The sequence below is a fragment of the Gigantopelta aegis genome, chromosome 13 (assembly GCF_016097555.1).
Source record: "Gigantopelta aegis isolate Gae_Host chromosome 13, Gae_host_genome, whole genome shotgun sequence".
Taxonomy (NCBI): domain Eukaryota; kingdom Metazoa; phylum Mollusca; class Gastropoda; order Neomphalida; family Peltospiridae; genus Gigantopelta; species Gigantopelta aegis.
The window spans coordinates 30077029-30098580 of NC_054711.1; the positions used below are offsets into that span (position 1 = coordinate 30077029).

The 21552-nt window shown below is 34.3% G+C and overlaps 1 protein-coding gene across 2 annotated transcripts in view; it reads right to left on the reverse strand.

Moving 5' to 3' along the window:
* LOC121387463 overlaps positions 1-21552 on the reverse strand; it is a 77973-nt gene that overhangs the window by 23226 nt on the left and 33195 nt on the right. For both annotated transcript variants that reach the window (XM_041518585.1, XM_041518584.1), the window contains exons 14-16: positions 20498-20565; positions 18539-18647; positions 12531-12583 (exon numbers count right to left, since the gene is read on the reverse strand). In XM_041518585.1, coding sequence (XP_041374519.1) covers positions 12531-12583; positions 18539-18647; positions 20498-20565 — 230 coding nt within the window. The remainder of the gene's footprint in view (positions 1-12530; positions 12584-18538; positions 18648-20497; positions 20566-21552) is intronic.

A 21552-nucleotide genomic window follows, 5' to 3' on the forward strand; every position in this document is an offset into this window, starting at 1 on the left:
ATCCATGCATGCCTTGCTGAAACAAACAGTTTAATTGTCTTGTAATATTTCTCATATGGCCCCGACCTGATCCATGCATGCCTTGCTGAAACAAACAGTTTAATTGTCTTGTAATATTTCTCATATGGCCCCGACCTGATCCATGCATGCCTTGCTGAAACAAACAGTTTAATTGTCTTGTAATATTTCTTGTATGGCCCAGACCTGATCCATGCCTTCTAGGTAGTACTAACCCAAATAATTTCTGGCTGGGTCAAAGTTCGAGGTGCACCCAACTTTTCATAGAGCAGTTAACACCACAAGTCCTGTAATTGGTGATAAATGTGAGTGTGTTGGTTGTGAAAAAAATTAAGTGATTGATACAATGCAGGTAGAAGTTTTAGCCACATGTTACTATTTTCATCTATGGGATTTGATTTGGTAGTATACGCTCTATAGACATAAATATCCATGCCTTCTTAGAGCTGTAGAGCCATAGTTGCTGAAACAAACAGTGTAATAATAGTGTAATAATAATAGTTGAAATTTTTGTAATATTTCTCTGACCTGATCCAGGGGCCAGGATGTATCCCTGTAGTACAGTGCTTGCTCGATGCACGGTCAGTATGGGATCAATCCCCGTCGGTGGGCCCATTAGGCTATTTCTCATTCCAGCCAGTATACCACAACTGGTATATCAAAGGCTGTGGTATATACTACCCTGTCTGTGGGATGGTGCATATAAAAGATCCCTTGCTGCTAATTGAAACAAGAAATAATCCAATGGGCCCACCGATGGGAATCGATCACACACTGACTGTGCATCAAGCAAGCGTTCTACCACTGGGCTACGTCGATCTGCCACTGGTGCATATAAAAGACCCTTTGCTGAATGAAATAAGTAGCAGGTATCCTTTCTAAGACTACGTCAAATTACGAAATGTTTGACATCCAACAGCTGATGATTAATAAATCAATGTGCTTGTCAACAAATACGCCCACCCATGTACTTCTGTCGAACAGCCTCCTATTGCCAAACATAATGAACATCTTGTTGAACAACACCTCGATTAATTAGGGTCTAAAGTCCACCCCGCACTAGCACTGCACGTCAACAGCAAAAAAATCCCTTTTAATTAAGTTCTCTTTACATACCTGGCCAGCCCACATATAGTGCAGAGTATCGACAGCATACATGTCACTGTTATTTTTGTTTGATATCACTCAAACATCTTCCAACAATCAATTGATTATAATTAAAAGAAAGGAAAATGGCCGCCATGCCATGCTTGGCTATAATTAGCCTGTATATAGTGATCAGAAAAGTGACTGAAAATACTAGAGGTGGATATATACCTAGCTGGTGGTTACATCCCTTAAGACATGTAGCAGTCTTATTTTCAAATACAATTGTTTTCCTTTTTTTTTTTTTTTTATGCACTTCACATGTGTGGGTGTTACTGATGCCTCACTGCATGCTAAAGTATTGCCGTCATGGGTATTCAAGACATATATATGTACTTATCAGGCTTCACTACCAGAAAATAATTTGAGGGTATATAATATTATGTAATAAAAACAAAACAGGTCATAAGTGCCCTACATGTACATGTACTTGGTGGTTATACGGGTCTAAAATCTAAAATTGAATGACTAGTGCATTCATATACTTTGACAAGTTTTAAACAGCAATTCTCTTACTATAATATCTATCTAAAAGAAATTAAAATGTATCCATTAATTTCCAAGATTTTAGGGTATGTAATTTTACCCTTTGTACCCTCGATCTGGCGAAAACCATGCTTACATGTACATTGTACGTACATATATGTACATTGAAGCAAACCAATTAGTTTTCTAAAGTATTATAACGTACATTAATTATTCAGAGCTTCTAGAATTTTTATAAAATCCACTAGCCATGGGATCAGTAATTTAAAAAATTTACTAGCCATGATTAAAAATTCACTAGCCCTACTTTACTTTAAAGGAGACCGGACACCAAAAGACATGTCGTGTGTAATGGATTAAGTTAGCGTCAAAGACCGCATTACTCTAACGCCCGGCTCGCTGCGAGGCACCGGTCAGCTGCGCGTCTTAGGTTTGGGGTAAAAACAGAAGTGGACTGTGGAATTGAGAATACATGAGTGCATGTCCGTTATAGATACATTCAGTTACATGTATATATTACCACAATGTTTTTCAAAATGTACATGTATCTATACAGCTTTTTTACAATAAAGGGCACCATTCACTTCCACATGGGTCCAAAAATAAAGTTTAATTATGGTACTCAAAACTTACATTTTTCTGATGTACAGAATGTTTAAAGTGTGTAGACAACTTTTGTTCAGCAAGTATCACTGACAAAAACATGACTATTTTTCATCTGCCAACAAAGGGTGGTTGCAGACATTATTCTGGTTCTATAACACCATGACAAAATTTAAGAAAAACTACAAAAACACAAACTAATTAAATGTTTATTTACTTCATTTAATGTATATTCCAACAAATTAATGGTGTAATAATTGTCCACTGTAAAATTTGAATATTTTATTTTAAAAAATAAATTTACTATTATGGTATGTCATATATATCCATAAAATGTTTTACACTTCATTTCTGTTTGTATTAACAGTTCATGGTAGATCCAACTACAGTTTATTTCAATAAAAGTATGCCCATTTCACTATTGGAAAATGCACCAATGGGAATTATAAATCTAAGTTTATGCTTATGACAGTAGCTTCTTTCTTTTTCACCTTAAGGTTAAGGCCACAACAATCTTATATAACAAAACATAAATGCACTTCTACCATCTAATATTGTGGTATATATAGCATATTTATTTGCCAGGATGTCCGATTCATGAACAATTGTGAACATAATTATTATTTTAGCTAAGATTTAACTGAATGTTAAAGTACCATATATGCATCACATGATTAATAAATATGAATGTAAGAGATAAAATAAAATTATCATTTGTGCTAAGATATCTTAAACTTATAGTTCCATTACCAACTATTTGTAATAGGGTTATCTTAAAGGCACAATATACTGATTTAAACACAACTTAGACAGGCAAAGAACCTGAAATAGTACAAGTCAGTTAATATTTGGTTATGGACATAATACCAAATAAAACTTGAGTTTTACATATAAAATCATAATGAACATACACAGTATGCAAATTCATAATGTACATTTAAACAGTATGTCAAAAAGTATTAAAGTGCATTCTTTAGCTTAAAATGTTCATGAAACAGTCAGAATTAATAAATTATAACTTTGTTAACACCAAGTAAACAGTAACATTTGTAAACTAATGGCAATCATAAATTGACACAAAATCATTCAACTTTAAATATAACTATAAAAGGTTTGAAACAAAACAAGAAACATTTTCCATATATATTTAAAAAATACAGTTTTAAAATGTTTGAGATGATTATATTAATGATTTCCATTTCATCAGCTGCAAATCTACTGTTCATGGCATGTTGTGACAGCTGGTAGTGTCCATAACCAATGAACTGAACATATTTATTTTCAAAATATTAACATTTCAGATGTGAGTATCAAAATTGCTACTTGTATTATGTTTCATTGTAACTTAATTTGTTTACTATATATATGACTTTTTTGTAAAAGTAAATTTTATGAAAGATTTGACTCTTTTTCTTCTTCTTTTCACCTTAAAGGCATATTGTCACAGACCACTGACCTATTTAATGATCTAACAAAGTATTACCTGAACAAATATAACTTGATTTGTCCCTAAATGTACTTTATTCAACCATCTTCATGAGCACCATACTCAATTTATTCATGACATTTTGTAAAAATAATTGAATTATGGCAATGGTCCGTAATTCAAAACCTAAAATTGTTGAGAGGCATGACATGGATTTCACTCCATCGTGGTTCAGTTACGGTTATGCGATAGCTAGATTTGGTTTCCAACAATTAATGTAATTTTTATATATTATCAATTTTTAGAGAAATAAGGTCCTTAAATCCGTGACAGTATGCCTTTAAAGTCTAAAAAAAAAAAAGTACTGGTAATAAAATGGTAATTGCAAAAATATATCACATTCATATGTAATCTATATCTTACTGGTATTACTGTTGACTTTTAATCACTTAGTTGTGGGAAAGTTACATTTGACCACAACGTTTCTATATTAATTGTTTGGTTACGGACACTACAGAGAATCCTCACTGAATGTAAAGTACCTCTAGTAGTATGTTATTGGTAGGATTCTATCTTCAGTGTTATGGCTGATTGTGAACTTAATTGGTTATGCAAGTTAAAAATTAGCTGAACACTCAACACAATTCAGAAATATTTTCAACATACGGTAAGGATTGTCCTGCTAGTCATAATTTTGTTATTTTTAGAGGTCGATGTTAATTGGATGAAAATAACAATTACAAATTCAGCTATATTATTTATGTTTGTTCTTATTTTAACCTATTGTAGCCGTACAAAATAAAATACAAGAAAAATTAAGTAAAATTTTTTATATTTTTATAAAGTATTTAAATTTGTAATGATGCTTTTCGAAAGGTTACGGACACTACAGTTACAGACACTACAAATCCACCTTCAGTGCGTATTATTTTAAAATCCTTCAGCTACATGTACTTCACATTTCTATTACTTTGCAGAGTTTCTCCGTACATCTGACTTGTAACCCTCAAATGGATGTAACATTCAAAAACTATTAGATGGTTACGGACACTACAGATTTTTTTTGTGATAAACGTAAATGTTGCCTTAATTTTGTAAAATTTTTGTAACATTGAAAAATATTGCACTTGTTATTTCTAATGATACATGTATATACTAATTATTTGTGAGAAAATTCTGTGCAACATATTATTTCACTTAATTTTTATAGCATGAGGTATAAAAACAAGCATAATGAACTAGTACATTCACATAAATTGCATTACCTTTTGAACATGATGACAAATTTTTAAAAAATAACTCACATTTTAAAGAGAATTGAATTGTCTGCAAACTACCGTCATTTTAACATAATTAAATCATGTTCGATACATTTTCACAACAAAGTATCCTAATTTGACCCACTGTGCAATTTTTACTGAAATGAGACCTCAGATACTCCACATAGTTAGGTGTGACCCACATGCACCAACACAAACCACACAGTGATGTGTTCAGGGCCGTACCATCCTCCGTGGGGGGGGGGAAAGAGTACGTTGCCCCCTGAGAATCTCACTTTTTTTTTTTACTCCAGAAAATAGCATACACATCAGGGTTTAATTTGTATAGTGTTTCATTTGTTTATAAAAAGTAGTGCCCCCCCCCCCCCCCCCAAACCCCACCCCTAGGATTTTGATCAGGGTACAGCTCTGGTGTTGGGCCACAATATTTCGGTGTAGGATAGCATAACATACTAAATCATGATTTGGTTCCTTTATTGTAAAAAAAAAACCCCGATAAAGAATGAAAGTTTTGCTTAACGACACCATTGATTTATTAATCATCAGCCTATTGGATGTCAAACATTGGGTAATTCTTACATTCATGTACATGTGTGCAGTCTTAGAGAGAAAACACACACTACATTTTTTCAACAGCAGCAGTATAGGGATCTTTTATATACCATAAGTCAAATCTCTGCATCCAGACCCAGTGACATCAGGCCTGGTGCTTATAAAACTTTCGGAATCTAAACTCAAAGACTGTATGTAATAGCTAGAATCTGAGACACTAATGTCATGACAAAGCCATACAAATTGCTTGTGTGTGACATCATTACAGATCGAGTCTGGACTCTTAAAAGTTTTATAAGCACAGGCCCTGACCACAATTAAGAAGCCCGTGCAACACAAGCTGGAGGCAACTCATGCTGGAACAATGTTCTTCCACTTTCCACTAGGGTGCTAGCTCAACTGTCTCTGACCTGTCACGTTAAGTTTGAGCAACATCGTCCTTGTTTGCCTTATATACAATGTACTTGCAGAATATCTGACCTTTACCATCTAATCTCTGCATAATTAACCACAGGATTTGATCCATTAACCAATCAAATTATTTCAAAATATCATCTTCTCCGACGCCATATAACCATAAATAAAATGTGTTGAGTGCGTTGTTAAATGAAACATTTTCTTCCTTCAAAATATCACTGACCCCAAACAGGTGCTTTTCATATTATCAGCAGAATATTTCCTGGCACAAAAATAAGAGTAACGTCCCCTTTCAGCACATGGCATTGTCCAACTTTCCAAACGTAGCTTAACAACTCATTCAGGTTGGTCATTTGTTACCTTACTAACTATTACACATTTACAGTGATTGCCATTTGAAAATGTTCAGAAGCTCAAAAAAGCTTCCATCAATTTGTTTTGCGAAAGTCATTGCTCTCCTCAGAAATTAGCATAACTTAATTGTTAAAATGTAAATGTCACTAAACTGATAATAATATACAACAATAAAATTAACATCTGTGCATATTTCACTGTCATTTATAATTATACTAACCATCCTTACTTTTCATTTTAGTCCTATTAAAATTAACAAGTTTACGCGACAAATGCTGCAAACCCCAATTTCCGCCCTCTGACAACACGCAAACATTTTGAAAGTAATTAAGCCGATAATTAAATATAACAAGGAGTTACTAGTAAATAAACAAGTAAGTAAACATAGCAATATCGCGCGCCCGTTCTGCAAATATGTGATAATTCAGAACACATCAGCTGATTAGGAATAGAAATAGGCCGAAGTGTTCCGAATGATCAGCATACGACTTCCGCTTACATACATCCAATGAAAACAGTTGATACATGTTATACCGGCCTCGGTGGCATCGTGGTTAGGCCATCGGTCTACAGGCTGGTAGGTACTGGGTTTGGATCCCAGTCGAGGCATGGGCTTTTTAATCCAGATACCGACTCCAAACCCTGAGTGAGTGCTCCACAAGGCTCAATGGGTAGGTGTAAACCACTTACACCAACCATTGATCCATAACTGGTTCAACAAAGGCCATGGTTTGTGCTATCCTGCCTGTGGGAAGTACAAATAAAAGATCCCTTGCTATTAATCGGAAAGAGTAGCCTATGTAGTGGCGACAGCGGGTTTCCTCTTAAAATCTGTGTGGTCCTTAACCATATGTCTGACGTCATATAACCGTAAATAAAATGTGTTGAGTGCATCGCTAAATAAAACATTTCTTTCTTTCTTTTTGATACATGTTATATTAAGGAAGACACCACTTTTTTCTTTTTCTGAATGAAAACTTTTGGTTTCAGTTTCAATTTCTCAAAAATTATATAAGTTAACAGTATAAAATTTTCATATTGCAAATTTGTTAAGGGGAGCGTTTTTTCGTGCTGCGAAATGTTTTACGGGTGTTATACAGGCGTGGCGCGATCTCGCTCGTCAAACGTCAGTCACTGCATTTAGTACATTATTCTGCTCACTGTTACTTATCAGCACAACACAATATTCATTAGATTAGAACATTTTAATAGTACGTCTGCCTGTAAACTTTCTTATAACAAATATATGTCTTTGAATTCATCGGTTTCAATATGAGCAATATCACTGGATTCTTGATCCACGAAAATAAGACATAAACATTTCATAACCATCCAACGCAGGAGTCGAAATTCTACCATTAGCGGTCATCACACTGTCCACCATTAACCTATATATATATATACTATGCCAGAATAGTATAACAACTTAATTTATCATGGCCTTTAAAATACATGTATGTCGTGGTGCACTGGCTGGAACAAGAAATAGCCCAACACAAAAATCGATCCATGCATGCACCAGGCAAGTCCTTAAATTTTAGATGTTTTTAAAATAATCTACAAATATCACCTTTCCATCTTTTGGTATTTTTCACTACAATGCAAAATACAAACAAAACTGTTTTAATATAAACTTGTGCACTTTCACTATCAGTTACCAGATCATACGATAGAAACAATTATAAGCTCCAATATATGCAATTCACAATTAACGTCCAGCATACGAAATAAGCATTTATCCGATTGTCCTGACAAGTGAAAATTTACTCAGACAAGTAAAATGTATCTCTGTGCATGGTTGTCCAGTGGACAAGTACAACTTGTTCAATGTAGCTTCATTTCGAGAAATCAAAAACACTTTCCTTGTACCGTATATTGCTGTGTATTAGCCACCTTTTGAAGTCTAGAAATACTTTCCAAAAGAAGACAGTCGGCTTATACATGTACGGAGGCAACAAATTGATTCATAAAATTCCGATCGAATACGCTCCCGACCCAGACTTAAAAATTTTGATCAGACCCTTAGCCTTTCACAGCTTATGTAACAGTAATTTGTGCACAATATAAATAAAACACACCCATCATGCAGTATTATGTAGGTTTTTTTTTCTTTCATGCATTAATTGTTTGATGAATAATAATAAAAATTACTGGTTCTATTATCATTTCAATGGTAAAAATGTATTCCGCCATCTTTGTTTGACACCTCTGTCAGTATCATTTTATAAGCTCTTATTTGATTGGATCACATGATTTTGTATAAACAACAGTCATGGACCACAGAATCATTTCTTTCTGTGTGGGGGAAAACTGGGATTAAACACGCCTTAATGAGTTTATTATTTGTTGTCCAGTGAATAATTAAATTACTTATACATGTATGTTGTTTCAGCTTGAATTGTTTATTTTTGTGTTATGATTTATCAGTGCTAAATTAGTTTTGCAAGGCATGGAAGATGCTAGCATTGCGATAACGATTACCGTGTCTGTAATAATTAAAGGGGAAGAAAATATAATTAAAAAGAAAAGCACAAGTCTATTTGTTGACAGTATTATTGAAATCAATACAATGTACAACTGGACAAAAGAAGACTTCCGCTTATACATAATTTAAGGCCAATGATATTTTACTTGATATTTAGGTCAAACTAAAAGGTCAGCTTATACAAGGAGTCGGCTAATATATGGCAATATACGGTACTTGAATAAAACAAACCAGTTATTAGGACAAGTAAAAATATTGGTGAACAAGTAGATTTCTAGATGTACTTGTCCGGTGGACTAGTGAAACATTCTGTTTATTTCTATCGCTGACGTCTCGTTGGCAGGGCAACCAACCTAATGGAAATATTTTTCCGTAATTTTCTGATATTTTAATTTTTATGCGCGTGAACACCCTTTTCAAAACAATAATTTAAAGCGTGAGAAAAGGAAGGAAATGGTTTATTTAACGAAAGCAAGCGAAAATATTTTCATAAAAGTAATTTTAAACAGTGTGAAAAATGTCAATGAGTATATCATTATTTATATGTGAACTGGAACTTCCTCATAAAAAGAACCACCACCACCACCCCAATCTACACACACCAAAAATCATCAAGTACACACAAAACCCCCCCCCCCCCCCCCACCCCCACTTTATTCGCAAATATTCTATTACAGTTTAAGACTCCAATCTACAGATTAGCAATAAAATGACAAACAAACTTGGGACCAATGTTATTTTTTATGTAGGTACACTGCCACATATGCACTATTTCATCATATGCATGTAGTGGGGTCGAACTGATTTGTGGCGAACTGTTCAGGGACGAAACGTCTGCCACCCTCACTAAGACTGGCTGCCGTTTTGCATTACGCTTACTTTACTATTACAGTAACACTTTTGGGAAGCCAGTGTACAATTTTTTAAATTATAATTTAACTTACTTGAATAAACTAATATCGGTAGGTATATTAATATCATGGATTCGTCATATAATAGATTAGTGGTGGCCAAATATTATTTAGTCTAATGTTGCATGTGAATGGAAAGAAGACAATTGTCATTTTTTTTTTTTTTTTTTTTTTTTTTTGTATGATCGTAGCATTCTTCTGTTATATATTCATGCTTTCATCCACAGTGGCAAAATTGCATACATCGCCATAGAACCGATGCCTGCCCCGTAGGAATATACGTCTATGATTTGATATTTAAAATATCTTTAAAATGAATTACATAAACTATTCGAGCATAAAAAATAAGAAAGAAAATATTTCATATAATTATGGCTTCAGTTTACTCGACATTTTCATTGGTCGGCTGTTGACAATAGACATACGCCCGCAGCCTCGTTAATGGCACAAAACTAGACAAATCGGAGCTCAGGTTGAAATGAGTTATAAAGATATTTAATTCTAAGAATGTAGAATATAATAAGAATTAGTTGCTTAAAAATAACCCACTTCGAGTGAATTTGAAAAAAATTCCGGATATTTGGCATCTATTCTGTAATTCTGAGTACGTGATGAAAATTCCGGAAAGTTGGTCGGCCTGCGTTGGTATATACATGTATAACACTAAACAGTTACAAATTATATTTTCTCAATTTTTTTTCAAAATCTGTAGCTAGGAAATCCGTTTTGGATACTGTATGCATAACATGTATTATACAGAATTTATATCATGAGGACATATACGTGTGATATCTGACGGCTATTGAAATTTAACAACCTGAGCCAGCTATAAAATATAAGAACTTATTTTAACTGGTCCCTTGAAATGCTGCTAGTTTAGTGCAAATAATAAAGTAAATATCATGTAACTAATACATGTACATGTATAAGAGAAAGAAAAAAAATATATTTGCAAAACAAAATTCTTTTGACAGCATAATTATTTACAGCTGTAGCAAATTTTGAGGGATATATATATATATATATACACACACACACACACATATATATATATATATATACACGTGTATAGCTGTGTTTAACTCCTGGTAATTTCTCTAGCATAATTCTCCAACTGGAGATCTTAGCGCTACACAATTGTAAAAACATATATATCGTAGGCTAGCTAGCTAGTATGACGTCAATGTATAGCACATACATAGTGATGTCATAGCTTATGATGGTTTTACAATTTCGTAGTGCTAAGATATACATACATGTGTATATGTATATACAGTCGAGACTGGTCTAACGGCCACCTGTACATAATGGTCATCTGTCCTTACCTATCCATAATTGCCACCATAAATCCCACCCAATACATTTATTTTACCTGTATATAACAGACACCTGTTCAATGCGGCCTGTGGCCACAATGTTTTGACCAAAATGAATGGTTGAACCTACTATAACGGCCACAAAATTTCAATTACTAAAATTGTATTGTCAAAAGTGGACAGATGAGCTTGCCAAAACGGTCACAAGATACATACACACACTGACCTGTTGCAGTCACAATATAAAGTTATTGTTGTAATTAAGTTAACAGTAATCGTATTTGCATCTTATACGGTATCTGAATAAGGAAGGAAGGAAATGGTTTATTTAACAACGCACTCAACACATTTTATTTACGGTTATATGGCGTTGGACACATGGTTAAGGACCACACAGGTATTGAGGGAGGAAACCCGTTGTCGCCACTTCATGGGCTATTCTTTTCGATTAGCAGCAAGGGAACTTTTATATGCACCATCCCAGACAGGATAACACATACCACAGCCTTTGATATACCAGTCGTGGTGCACTGGCTGGAGCGAGAAAAAGCCCAATGGGCCAACTGAGTGAGCCCTTTACCACTGGGCTACGTCTCGCCCCTGGTATCTGAATCAGGTGTTGAATTTACATATATATATATTCAAGTCATCAGCACCGATATACAGGTAGGGTGTACCACGATCTGTGACTGCTGCCTGTCAGACAAGCAGTTCCGGTAGTATGACACGATGTTTGTTCTGCAGTCATTACACATTGGCAAACTTGCTCTTTTGTTAATGTGTAATGATTTCGTACCTGGGACGTTTTGTGACTCGCAGACTGATTTAATAGATAACAGAATGCAGTAGAAATCAATCAAAGATAAATGACTTTTTGAAAAGGTTTATAATAAGAGAGTTTTTCAACAAAACATATTAAATTTATGCTTTGAATAGATTTATGTAGTCAAAATTATGTTGTTCTCTCTCTCTTATTATATCTTTATTAGCGACTGTTGATATTTTATGCATTCCAGTTTAGTAGTCTTTTTTTTAAAGTAAACTATTTTATATATAGCAGGCATGACAATGACACTTGATGAAATCAGCTGAAAGCTTTGCGAACTGTGCGCGAAGGGGACAGTATATACATGGCCAAAGACTGTGAGGGGGAGGTCTAAAGCGTGAAGTAACCCAACACGGCACAAAAGCAGATTAGAAATTTGAGAAAAATATATTTAGACCATCTGAGTGACAAAATAAAGGTACCTACACCCCCCAAAAAAACCTCCTCGGATTTGGACAATTCACAGAAACGACCTAAAAGGTAGATTGTCATGCCTGATATAGTTTCCTTTACCTATATATAACAGCCACCTGTCAGTAAAGGCCACTTTTGTCAGGTCCCTTGAGTGGCCATTATATACAGGTTCAACTGCGTGTATGTGTGTATATATATATATATATATATATATATATATATATATATATGTTTGAAAATATGGGCAGGCTTAAAAATATGTTTGCATGTTAAATGCGTTAAATTAGAGGAATTACCCGTTTAGAGTCAATGAACCATTTTTCTGAATTCCCCTCTTCTGTCGAGAATCCTGAAAAAATATATAAAAAATTAACAGGCGTCATATGCATGAGGAGCAGATAATAATTAATGCCTATCTGCCTGATAAGAGTAAAAAAATTGGCATGCACGATGCCTAGATTGTACTATGCAAACAGCCTAAATGTGAATTTATTTAATTATGCATATATATATATATATATATATATATAAATATATATATGCATACCAAAAATCAGATACTAGATTTAAATATGAATAACAACCTACAATCTAAGTTGACAGTTTTATTCATTTGTCATGCAATACATGCCCTGAACTGTATAAATATATAGCCTAATTAAGGTTAATATGCTGTTGCTTAAATTGCCAAATTGGCAATTCCAAATTATAAAGTTTCAATTTGGCAAATTAATTTCACCAAAAAGCTAATTAAAAAACTGCACTTTGTTTGTAAATAGAGTGCAATTTGCATCATAATTCCTGTTTTTCTAACTGAAACACGCATGAATGTATATGCATGGCTACTGATTGTTTTAAGCAAATATTTCAAAATGCTAATAATATTTGGTGTCTATATATAGACAGATTAAACCTAATTAATAAACCTTATGAAGACATTTAAACAATGATTAATTAATCTACTTATTCGATTTAGGAGCCATAGACAATATTATCAACATTTTCAGAGCAATCAAAGCAGATGTCTCTTTGCTATATACATGTACATGTAATATATCCCCCGACCAGGGATATTTTAATTTTGTTTAATTCCATCCACACCACCATGCATGCAGTGTATGGTTTAAAATCTTTGAAAATGTTAACTGTAATTATTATTTGTGGTAATTAATGCAGATCGAATACTGCTACAGTCCCCTAATGGCCAAACAAATTTCATTTCATTTTATTTTTGTACTTACATCCAATTAAGGTTCAAACACGCTGTCCTGGACACACACCTCAGCTATCTGGGCTGTCTGTCCGGGACAGCGGGTTATAGTTGTTACTTGTTAATGAGAGAGAAGAGGGTGTAGTGATCTCTCACGTACCCAATGAGTTGTTAAAACTCGCTCTGGGTGGGAGGCGGTACCTTGCAGCCTTGTGTCTGACAGCTTAACCAAAACACCACCGAGGCCAGTTCAAACAATTCTATCTCCTAAAATCAAGGGCCATAACCCTGTGAAAAATGGGTAAATTGTCACGAATGGTAAACTTGATCCGATCCGATAATATTTTAACATGCTCATGTACCACGAAGATTTTGAGCATGTCTGCCCCAGGGTTCAGCCTCTGGTGGCCAGGGGTCCAATCCAGGGCAGAAATTAGGTGGGACAATTTTGATTTTATCCAAAACAAGGAGGGGAACCCTTTATAATTTATTTGCGTCTTACCGAAAAATAATAAAATATATAAAAATTTAATTTATTTCATTTATTTTTGGACGCATTTTGAGTCAGCTAGATGGTTCTAAACAAAAAATTTAAAATTTACAGAACTCTTAAATATTTAGCCCTAGGAGTTGGTAGAGGAGGTTCTTCACCAGGAACTTGGGGCACCCGCCACAGGAAGTTTATTTAGTAGATGGGGTAAACTTGATCTGCAAAATTTCAGTTCAATATCTCAAGGACCGGTATAGGGGACTAATATAATAACAAGTATTCTGAGAGTACTGATAAAGCAATACATGCATTACGTGCATGCAGTCCCGAATCGGACCCCACATTCTTTTTTATTTCCTAAGTTCAAGGGCCATAACTCGATTTATTAAAAATCCATAAATCACCATGAAAGTCAAACTTGATCTGTTACAGTACATGATAAAGCTTCTGTTCAATATCTTGAGGAATTATATGAAAATATTTTGCTCCCCATAGCTTCTACGGTCAAGGGCCATAACTCTGTCAAAAATAGTTAAATCACTATAACAATAAATGATAAAGCTATATACAAAATGTCAGCTCGATATCCTGAGGCATTATATGAAAATATTTTGCTCCCCATAGCTTCTAAGGTCAAGGGCCATAACTCTGTCAAAAATAGTTAAATCACTATAACAATAAATAATAAAGCTATATACAAAATGTCAGCTCGATATCCTGAGGCATTATATGAAAATATTTTGCTCCCCATAGCTTCTAAGGTCAAGGGCCATAACTCTGTCAAAAATAGTTAAATCACTATAACAATAAATGATAAAGCTATATACAAAATGTCAGCTCGATATCTTGAGGCATTATGTAAAAAACAAAAGGCCAGAAAACTATATGTGGGACAGACGGACAGACAGAACCTGACAGACAGACAGGCAGAACTTGACAGATAGACAGGCAGGCAGGACGGAGATGAAACCCATAGTATGTCTCTTCCAGGGGGACCAATAACTCACTTAATTAAATAGAGGATAACAAAAATAAAATTTATGTCCCGAGTGAAAATTATTTCACGAGGGACATAAATTTGATAATAACTGGAACCGAGTTTGTTATTCTATTTATTACCTCAGCTATTTTATTTTCTAAAAACCTTTATTTTCCACGCACATGCACGAAGGCCAACCTGTATAGAAATGATGTAAACCACTAAATACGCACTGTTCTGAGAATTACTATAACGTTGTAATTTAATCACGTTCATAAATAATTAAAAAAACACTCAAGTTCTCTTTATTCTGCTTTAAAACTCTATAAGGAATTGCATTAAAAGGACATTTTGTTATTGATTTAACACCAAAAACAGAGACCCGTAAACGCAAACTCTTTAAACTACATGACGTCATTTAGGGTTTGTCAAATCGTAATGACGTCATATTTAGTACCGACAAAGTCATTGGTTTGTAAGCGTCAAATTGACCAATAGTATTGTTCGTTAAACCAATGCAGAATATTTCTTACTGAGAAAATATGGAAAATATTTTCCCTGTTATGAGTGACCGCTGGGGTAATAATTATTTATATGCTTAATTATACAACTAATGCATGGAAATGATACACAAATAAACTAACTACAAAATACAGTGAAACCTCTCAAAACCAGACACTCTGTAAACCGGAATTCCCCCAAAACCAGACATTTTTCACAGTCCCTCTTTAAAAATCAGTACAGAAAATAACCTTTCTACAAGGGATATCTCTTATAGCCGGACATTTTACTTGGTCCCGAAGGTGTCCGGTTTAGAGGGGTTTCACTGTATATTCAAATAACAACAAGAACAACAACTTACCATGCCCGAGTATACATTGTATGAAAAAAGATATATATGTACAAATAAACTACACGGTAGTTACTATCCTGTAGTCAAACAACAAGAATAACATCAAACAACACATATATACATTGATTTAAAAGTCATAATATGGTAACAGAAAAATTAATAACAGAAAGGGTTTGATTCTAAGCACATGGTCAGTCTCATGAGCAGTGCTCGAAATTAAAAGAATTTCTTGCCTATAGCAATTTTGAAAAGTTACTGCCATAAACAAAATGCTGATCCCCATACAACAGCAATTTCAAACGAGTAACTTTTGCAAGAATTAAATGTAAAATTAAAACCCAAAATTATCCTTTAAATTTTAACCGACACCAATAAACTTTATCCACAGGCAAAACAGGCAAAAAAAATGCAATCAGTAAAGCCCCTGACCTATGATGCATGTAAAATTCATATCGTAGCTACGACAAGTGCCGTCAGTGCTGCTGTTAAGTTTGAGCCCTGATATCAGTTGCATGTCGATGTCATTATTTGCTGCATATTTGCAAGCATTAAATATACCCATAGGCATACGGGTTCCCATTTTTGTAAGGGGTGGGGTGGGGGGGGGGGGGGGGGGGAGTGAGAGGCAGACTGATTTTTGCCCGAATTAAATGAAAATACCTGAATCTGGATAATATTTATGCATATCAGTTTTACTGTCAAAAAGCTACTTAAGAATCGTAACTCGCTGAAAAATGTGTAAATCACCATAGCAGTTAACTTCATCTGTAACTGTACCATATTTTGCCATATATTATGCGCACGGGTGTAGTGCTACAACGATAACCGGTATACCGGTATACCACAATAATTGATCAGCTCGATACGAACCGCGGTACAGTTTTGTGTATCGCGATTTTTATATGCTATTTTTTTTTCCTTGTATCTTATTTGACTTGAAATAGGCAAACAAACAAACAAACAAACAAAAACCACATCATTTTATTAACTGGTGATGACAGGAAATGTAACAATCACGTCAAGCGTAGTCGGCTTACTTGTTGGCATACGAAGTGATAGGTCGGTTATACTTGGTTCTAACTTCTAAACAAAATGTGTTAAAAGTCCAATGAAAATAACCAGTTAACGATAATTACAAATAAATGTTTTGTTACTTACACATTATCATTCATTGTTCATTTACGTTGGAATATGGCTACAGCTATCATCTTCAAAGAAATAAACCAACAAATGAGAATCACACTTCGCTGTTTTTCAATGAACTCGGAATACTTTGGCCAATCGTCCAAAATACCTCGGCTAATAACCTTGGCTCTGGTTTGGTCGACCTGCCGAAACATTGCGACTCAATACGTACATTTCCATGTCAAGCGAGCAGCAACGGAAAAGGCCGATAGTAAGGATTTCCGAATGTGACACCGTCACACCAGTGTTCTAGTAGACTAGTATTGTGTTAAAAAATTAAAATATGGCCAAAAACATTTAGCCTGACAGCTGAAACTAATAAAGATCATTAAAAAGTTATGCCTTCTGTTTTCATTAAAAAAAACTAACCCATAAATATTAAATTTAAATAATATCAACTATATTGCAATACATATTGCAATACAGTTTCTTATATCGCAATACAGTTTTGACCGTATCGTTGCACCCCTACACCAGTGCATAATGTGCACCCCCACTTTGTTAGTTTATTCCAAAAAAAAAGACCCCATGAACCACAATATAATGCACACTGTTTTTAAAAACCACAAAATCGATGGTGAATGCAAGATGTACCATTTTCCCCGTCACCAAAATTAACGAAAAGCGAAAGCAGCAGTAAGAAACAAAACTTAAGTTAGGTACTCGAGTACATAAACCTACATGTCACATTAAACTTAGCATAGTACTTGCGTACTTACATGTCACAGACTCACACATCCATAAATCAAAACAAAATTATATACCCATACACCGTAAATGACTAATAAATAAATTAAAACTTAAGTTAGGTACTTGAGTACATAGACCTACATGTCACATTAAACTTAGCACAGTACTTGCATACTTACATGTGACAGACTCGCACATCCATAAATCAAAACAAAATTATATACCCATACACCGTAAATGACTAATAAATAAATTGAAACAAAAATATAACACATTACATTTGGTTCGCATGGCTAACGTGAATGCACACGATTTCTAAATTTATAGGAGTGTGGCATACATGTATTTCCGGTTTGATGGAAATGGCCGAATTAAATATCATGGAAATTAAAAATATTTACAGTCCAGTTTTGTCATTTTTGTGCACTTTTTGGCGAGGTATGGATACTTTTGTACATTTATTTTGTATTTATTACAACCATCACAAGTGAAAAGTGATTTTTAAGAGTGTTTTAGCATTTCGTTGTAATGAACACTGTCAATAACCTGTAAACTACAGATTGGTGATTTTTTTATGGGTGATCGCTGGACATTTTTAAAAGATATTTTTTCTTCTATTGTTATGTTTAGTGCGCACCCCCATTTTTAACCTGTATTTTTTTTTTTAAGTGCGCATAATACATGGGAAAATACGGTACATGATAAAGCTATAAACAAAATGTCAGCTCCATATTTTGAGGCAATTTTGTGAAAGAAAAAAACATCTGTAAAACTATATGTCGGACAATCAGATGCACACAGACAGACAGACAGAAGGATGGAGATAATTAAAGCCTATAGTTTCCTCCAGTTGGACTGGTAGGGGACTAATACATGTAATGTACAAACAACACTCACAAAATTATAATAGTCGTCCAAAGCAAACCTTGATCGAAGACTTCTGTATTTGTCTACCTTTTTGTACTTCCCTCCTTGATAAATTGCTTTGTTAGAAATTGGGTAAGGGCTGGAAAGAAACTGTTCTTCATTTAGAAGGCTCATAATTTAGCCAAAAACTTATAACAATGGCTACAAGGTCAGGGACATACATGTACATATATAAAATGACTATGAAGGGGCTCATTTTACTGTGTAAACATAAAATGACTATGAAGGGGCTCATGTTACTGTGTAAACATAAAATGACTATGAAGGGGCTTATTTTACTGTGTAAACATAAAATGACTATGAAGGGGCTCATGTTACTGTGTAAACATAAAATGACTATGAAGGGCATCATTTTACTGTGTAAACATAAAATGACTATGAAGGGGCTCATGTTACTGTGTAAACAATAAATGACTAAGAAGGGGCTCATTTTACTGTGTAAACATAAAATGACTATGAAGGGGCTCATTTAACTGTGTAAACACAAAATGACTATGAAGGGGCTCATTTTACTGGGTAAACATAACATGGCTAAACAAGAGTACCACTGAGGTACATGATACACCCATCATGAGTTTGATGGAAACCATATCTATATTAATGAATATATGGTATGATTCAATTCTAATTATATGAAATGTTTGCAATGGGATGGATGAACAGTTTGTTTTGGACCAACCACCATCCCAAGTTGTTCCTACATGTGGTTTGATGTATATGTATCTGTATGCAAGATATGATCTGGACAAGGATTTACTGTTACATGTATGTGCAGTAGACCATGAAAAATAGGCCACAGTGACCTAGTAATAGTACGCAACACAACGCCATCCCAAGTTGTTCCTACATTTGAGGTTTGATGGTCCTGTATGCATCTGTATGCAAGATATGGTCTGGACAAGAAAAAGTTAACAGATGGACGGACAACGCCATACCATAATACAACCCATTGATGACTACTAAAGGGCTCACTTTACTGTGTAAACATAACATGACTACTAAAGGCTCACTTTACTGTGTAAAACATAAAATTACCACAAAGGGGCTCACTTTACTGTGTAAAACATAAATGACTATGAATGGGCTCACTTTACTGTGTAAAACATAAAATGACCACGAAGGGGCTCATTTTACTGTGTAAAACATAAAATAACTACTAAAGGGCTCACTTTACTGTGTAAACATAAAATAACTACTAAAGGGCTCACTTTACTGTGTAAACATAACATAACTACTAAAGGGCTCACTTTACTGTGTAAACATAACATAACTACTAAAGGGCTCACTTTACTGTGTAAACATAACATAACTACTAAAGGGTTCACTTTACTGTATAAAACATAAAATTACTACGAACGGGCTCATTTACTTTACTGGTAAATAAATATACATGTACACATACATATGTTGTTTTTGCTTCCAGTTTATTGCAGAAGTTTATTTTGTACAAGAATATATACCATGAGACCGCGTAGCAATCGAGTGGTATGTTTGACGTTAGTAACTAAAAGGCGCTAATTGCAGTAAAAAATAAAAAAGGGAATTCCCCATTTAAAAGTTCTGGTCCAGATTGCACATATGTGAGATATAAGATAAATTTATCACATGGTTTAAAAATGTCTTTATCACTATAGTAAGACTGAATAGGGAAGTAATAAAAATGAGACATCCACCCACCTCCCTTCCACATAACATTTTGCAACCGCCCAGCTCTACGCATTACGTACATGATGGTCATCATGCATGCACTCCGTTCAGAGAGTTACATGGTTAAACTGTCTGTCATCATATATGAAAAGTTAAATGGAGAAGATAAGTGATCTTACTGTTTGTGAACACATGCATATTAAATGTGTAAAAAAAAACCCACATTACTGCTAAGAATATTATTCACTGATGTATGTGGTATACAAGAAGACACGTACGTACCGATACTGGTTGTGAATTCCATCATATATAAAGTGGACGTATCTTGATGCACTTTGACATCCAAAATCCTGGCAAAAAGACAAGTATCACATGGTGTTAAAACTGTGTTATATTCAACAGTCATACACCATTTGCTTATGCGGAAAACCTTCAAAACCGGATGTTTCTCGATGATGGTCCCTTTTTATATATCAGTACAGAACAGAATCTCTCTGAACTGAATACCCATTAAAGCCAAACTGTTTACGTGGTTTACAGGAGTTTAGCTGTATATAATAATAACAAAATATATAGCAACATGTAATATTAATTTAAGTAAAAACAATAATTCTGCAGAATTGAAAGTCCTGTCTATACTATAATTTAAACTGGAAAATGATTCAGTGAATAAATAAATCATTCAGGATTACTCTTAGACTAGATCTTTGCAAAAACAATTAAATAATTATAATAAATTAAAACAATTAAATAATAATAAAATATTAATTTAGAATTTTTTATTTTTAAAATATTCATCTTTCTTATCAATCACACTCTGCCTATACCGTTCTGATTATCTTAATATATAAAAACTCTTTCCAATTACTCCTTTGACCCCTTAAAACTGGACGTTTTACTTACTCTAACTGCACATGGGACATGTTACAGTTTTTTGTTTTTTTAATCATCCGCTATTGGATGTCAATTATTTAGTAATTTTGACAGTCTTAGACAGGAAACGCGCTATATTTTTCCATTAATAGCAAGGGATCTTTTATATGCACCATCCCACAGACAGGCTAACATATATATACCACAGCCTTTGATATACCAGTCGTGGTGCACTGGAGAACAAGAGATAGCCAAATGTGCCCACCGATGGAGATCGATCTTTTACCGAACACACACCAAGTGAGCACTTTACCACCGAGGAAATGTCTTATTTAACGACACACTCAACACATTTTATTTATGGCTATATGGCATCAGACATATGGTTATAAGGACCACACAGATACTGAGAGAGGAAACCAGCTGTCGCCACTTCATGGGCTACTCTTTTCAATTGACCCCTC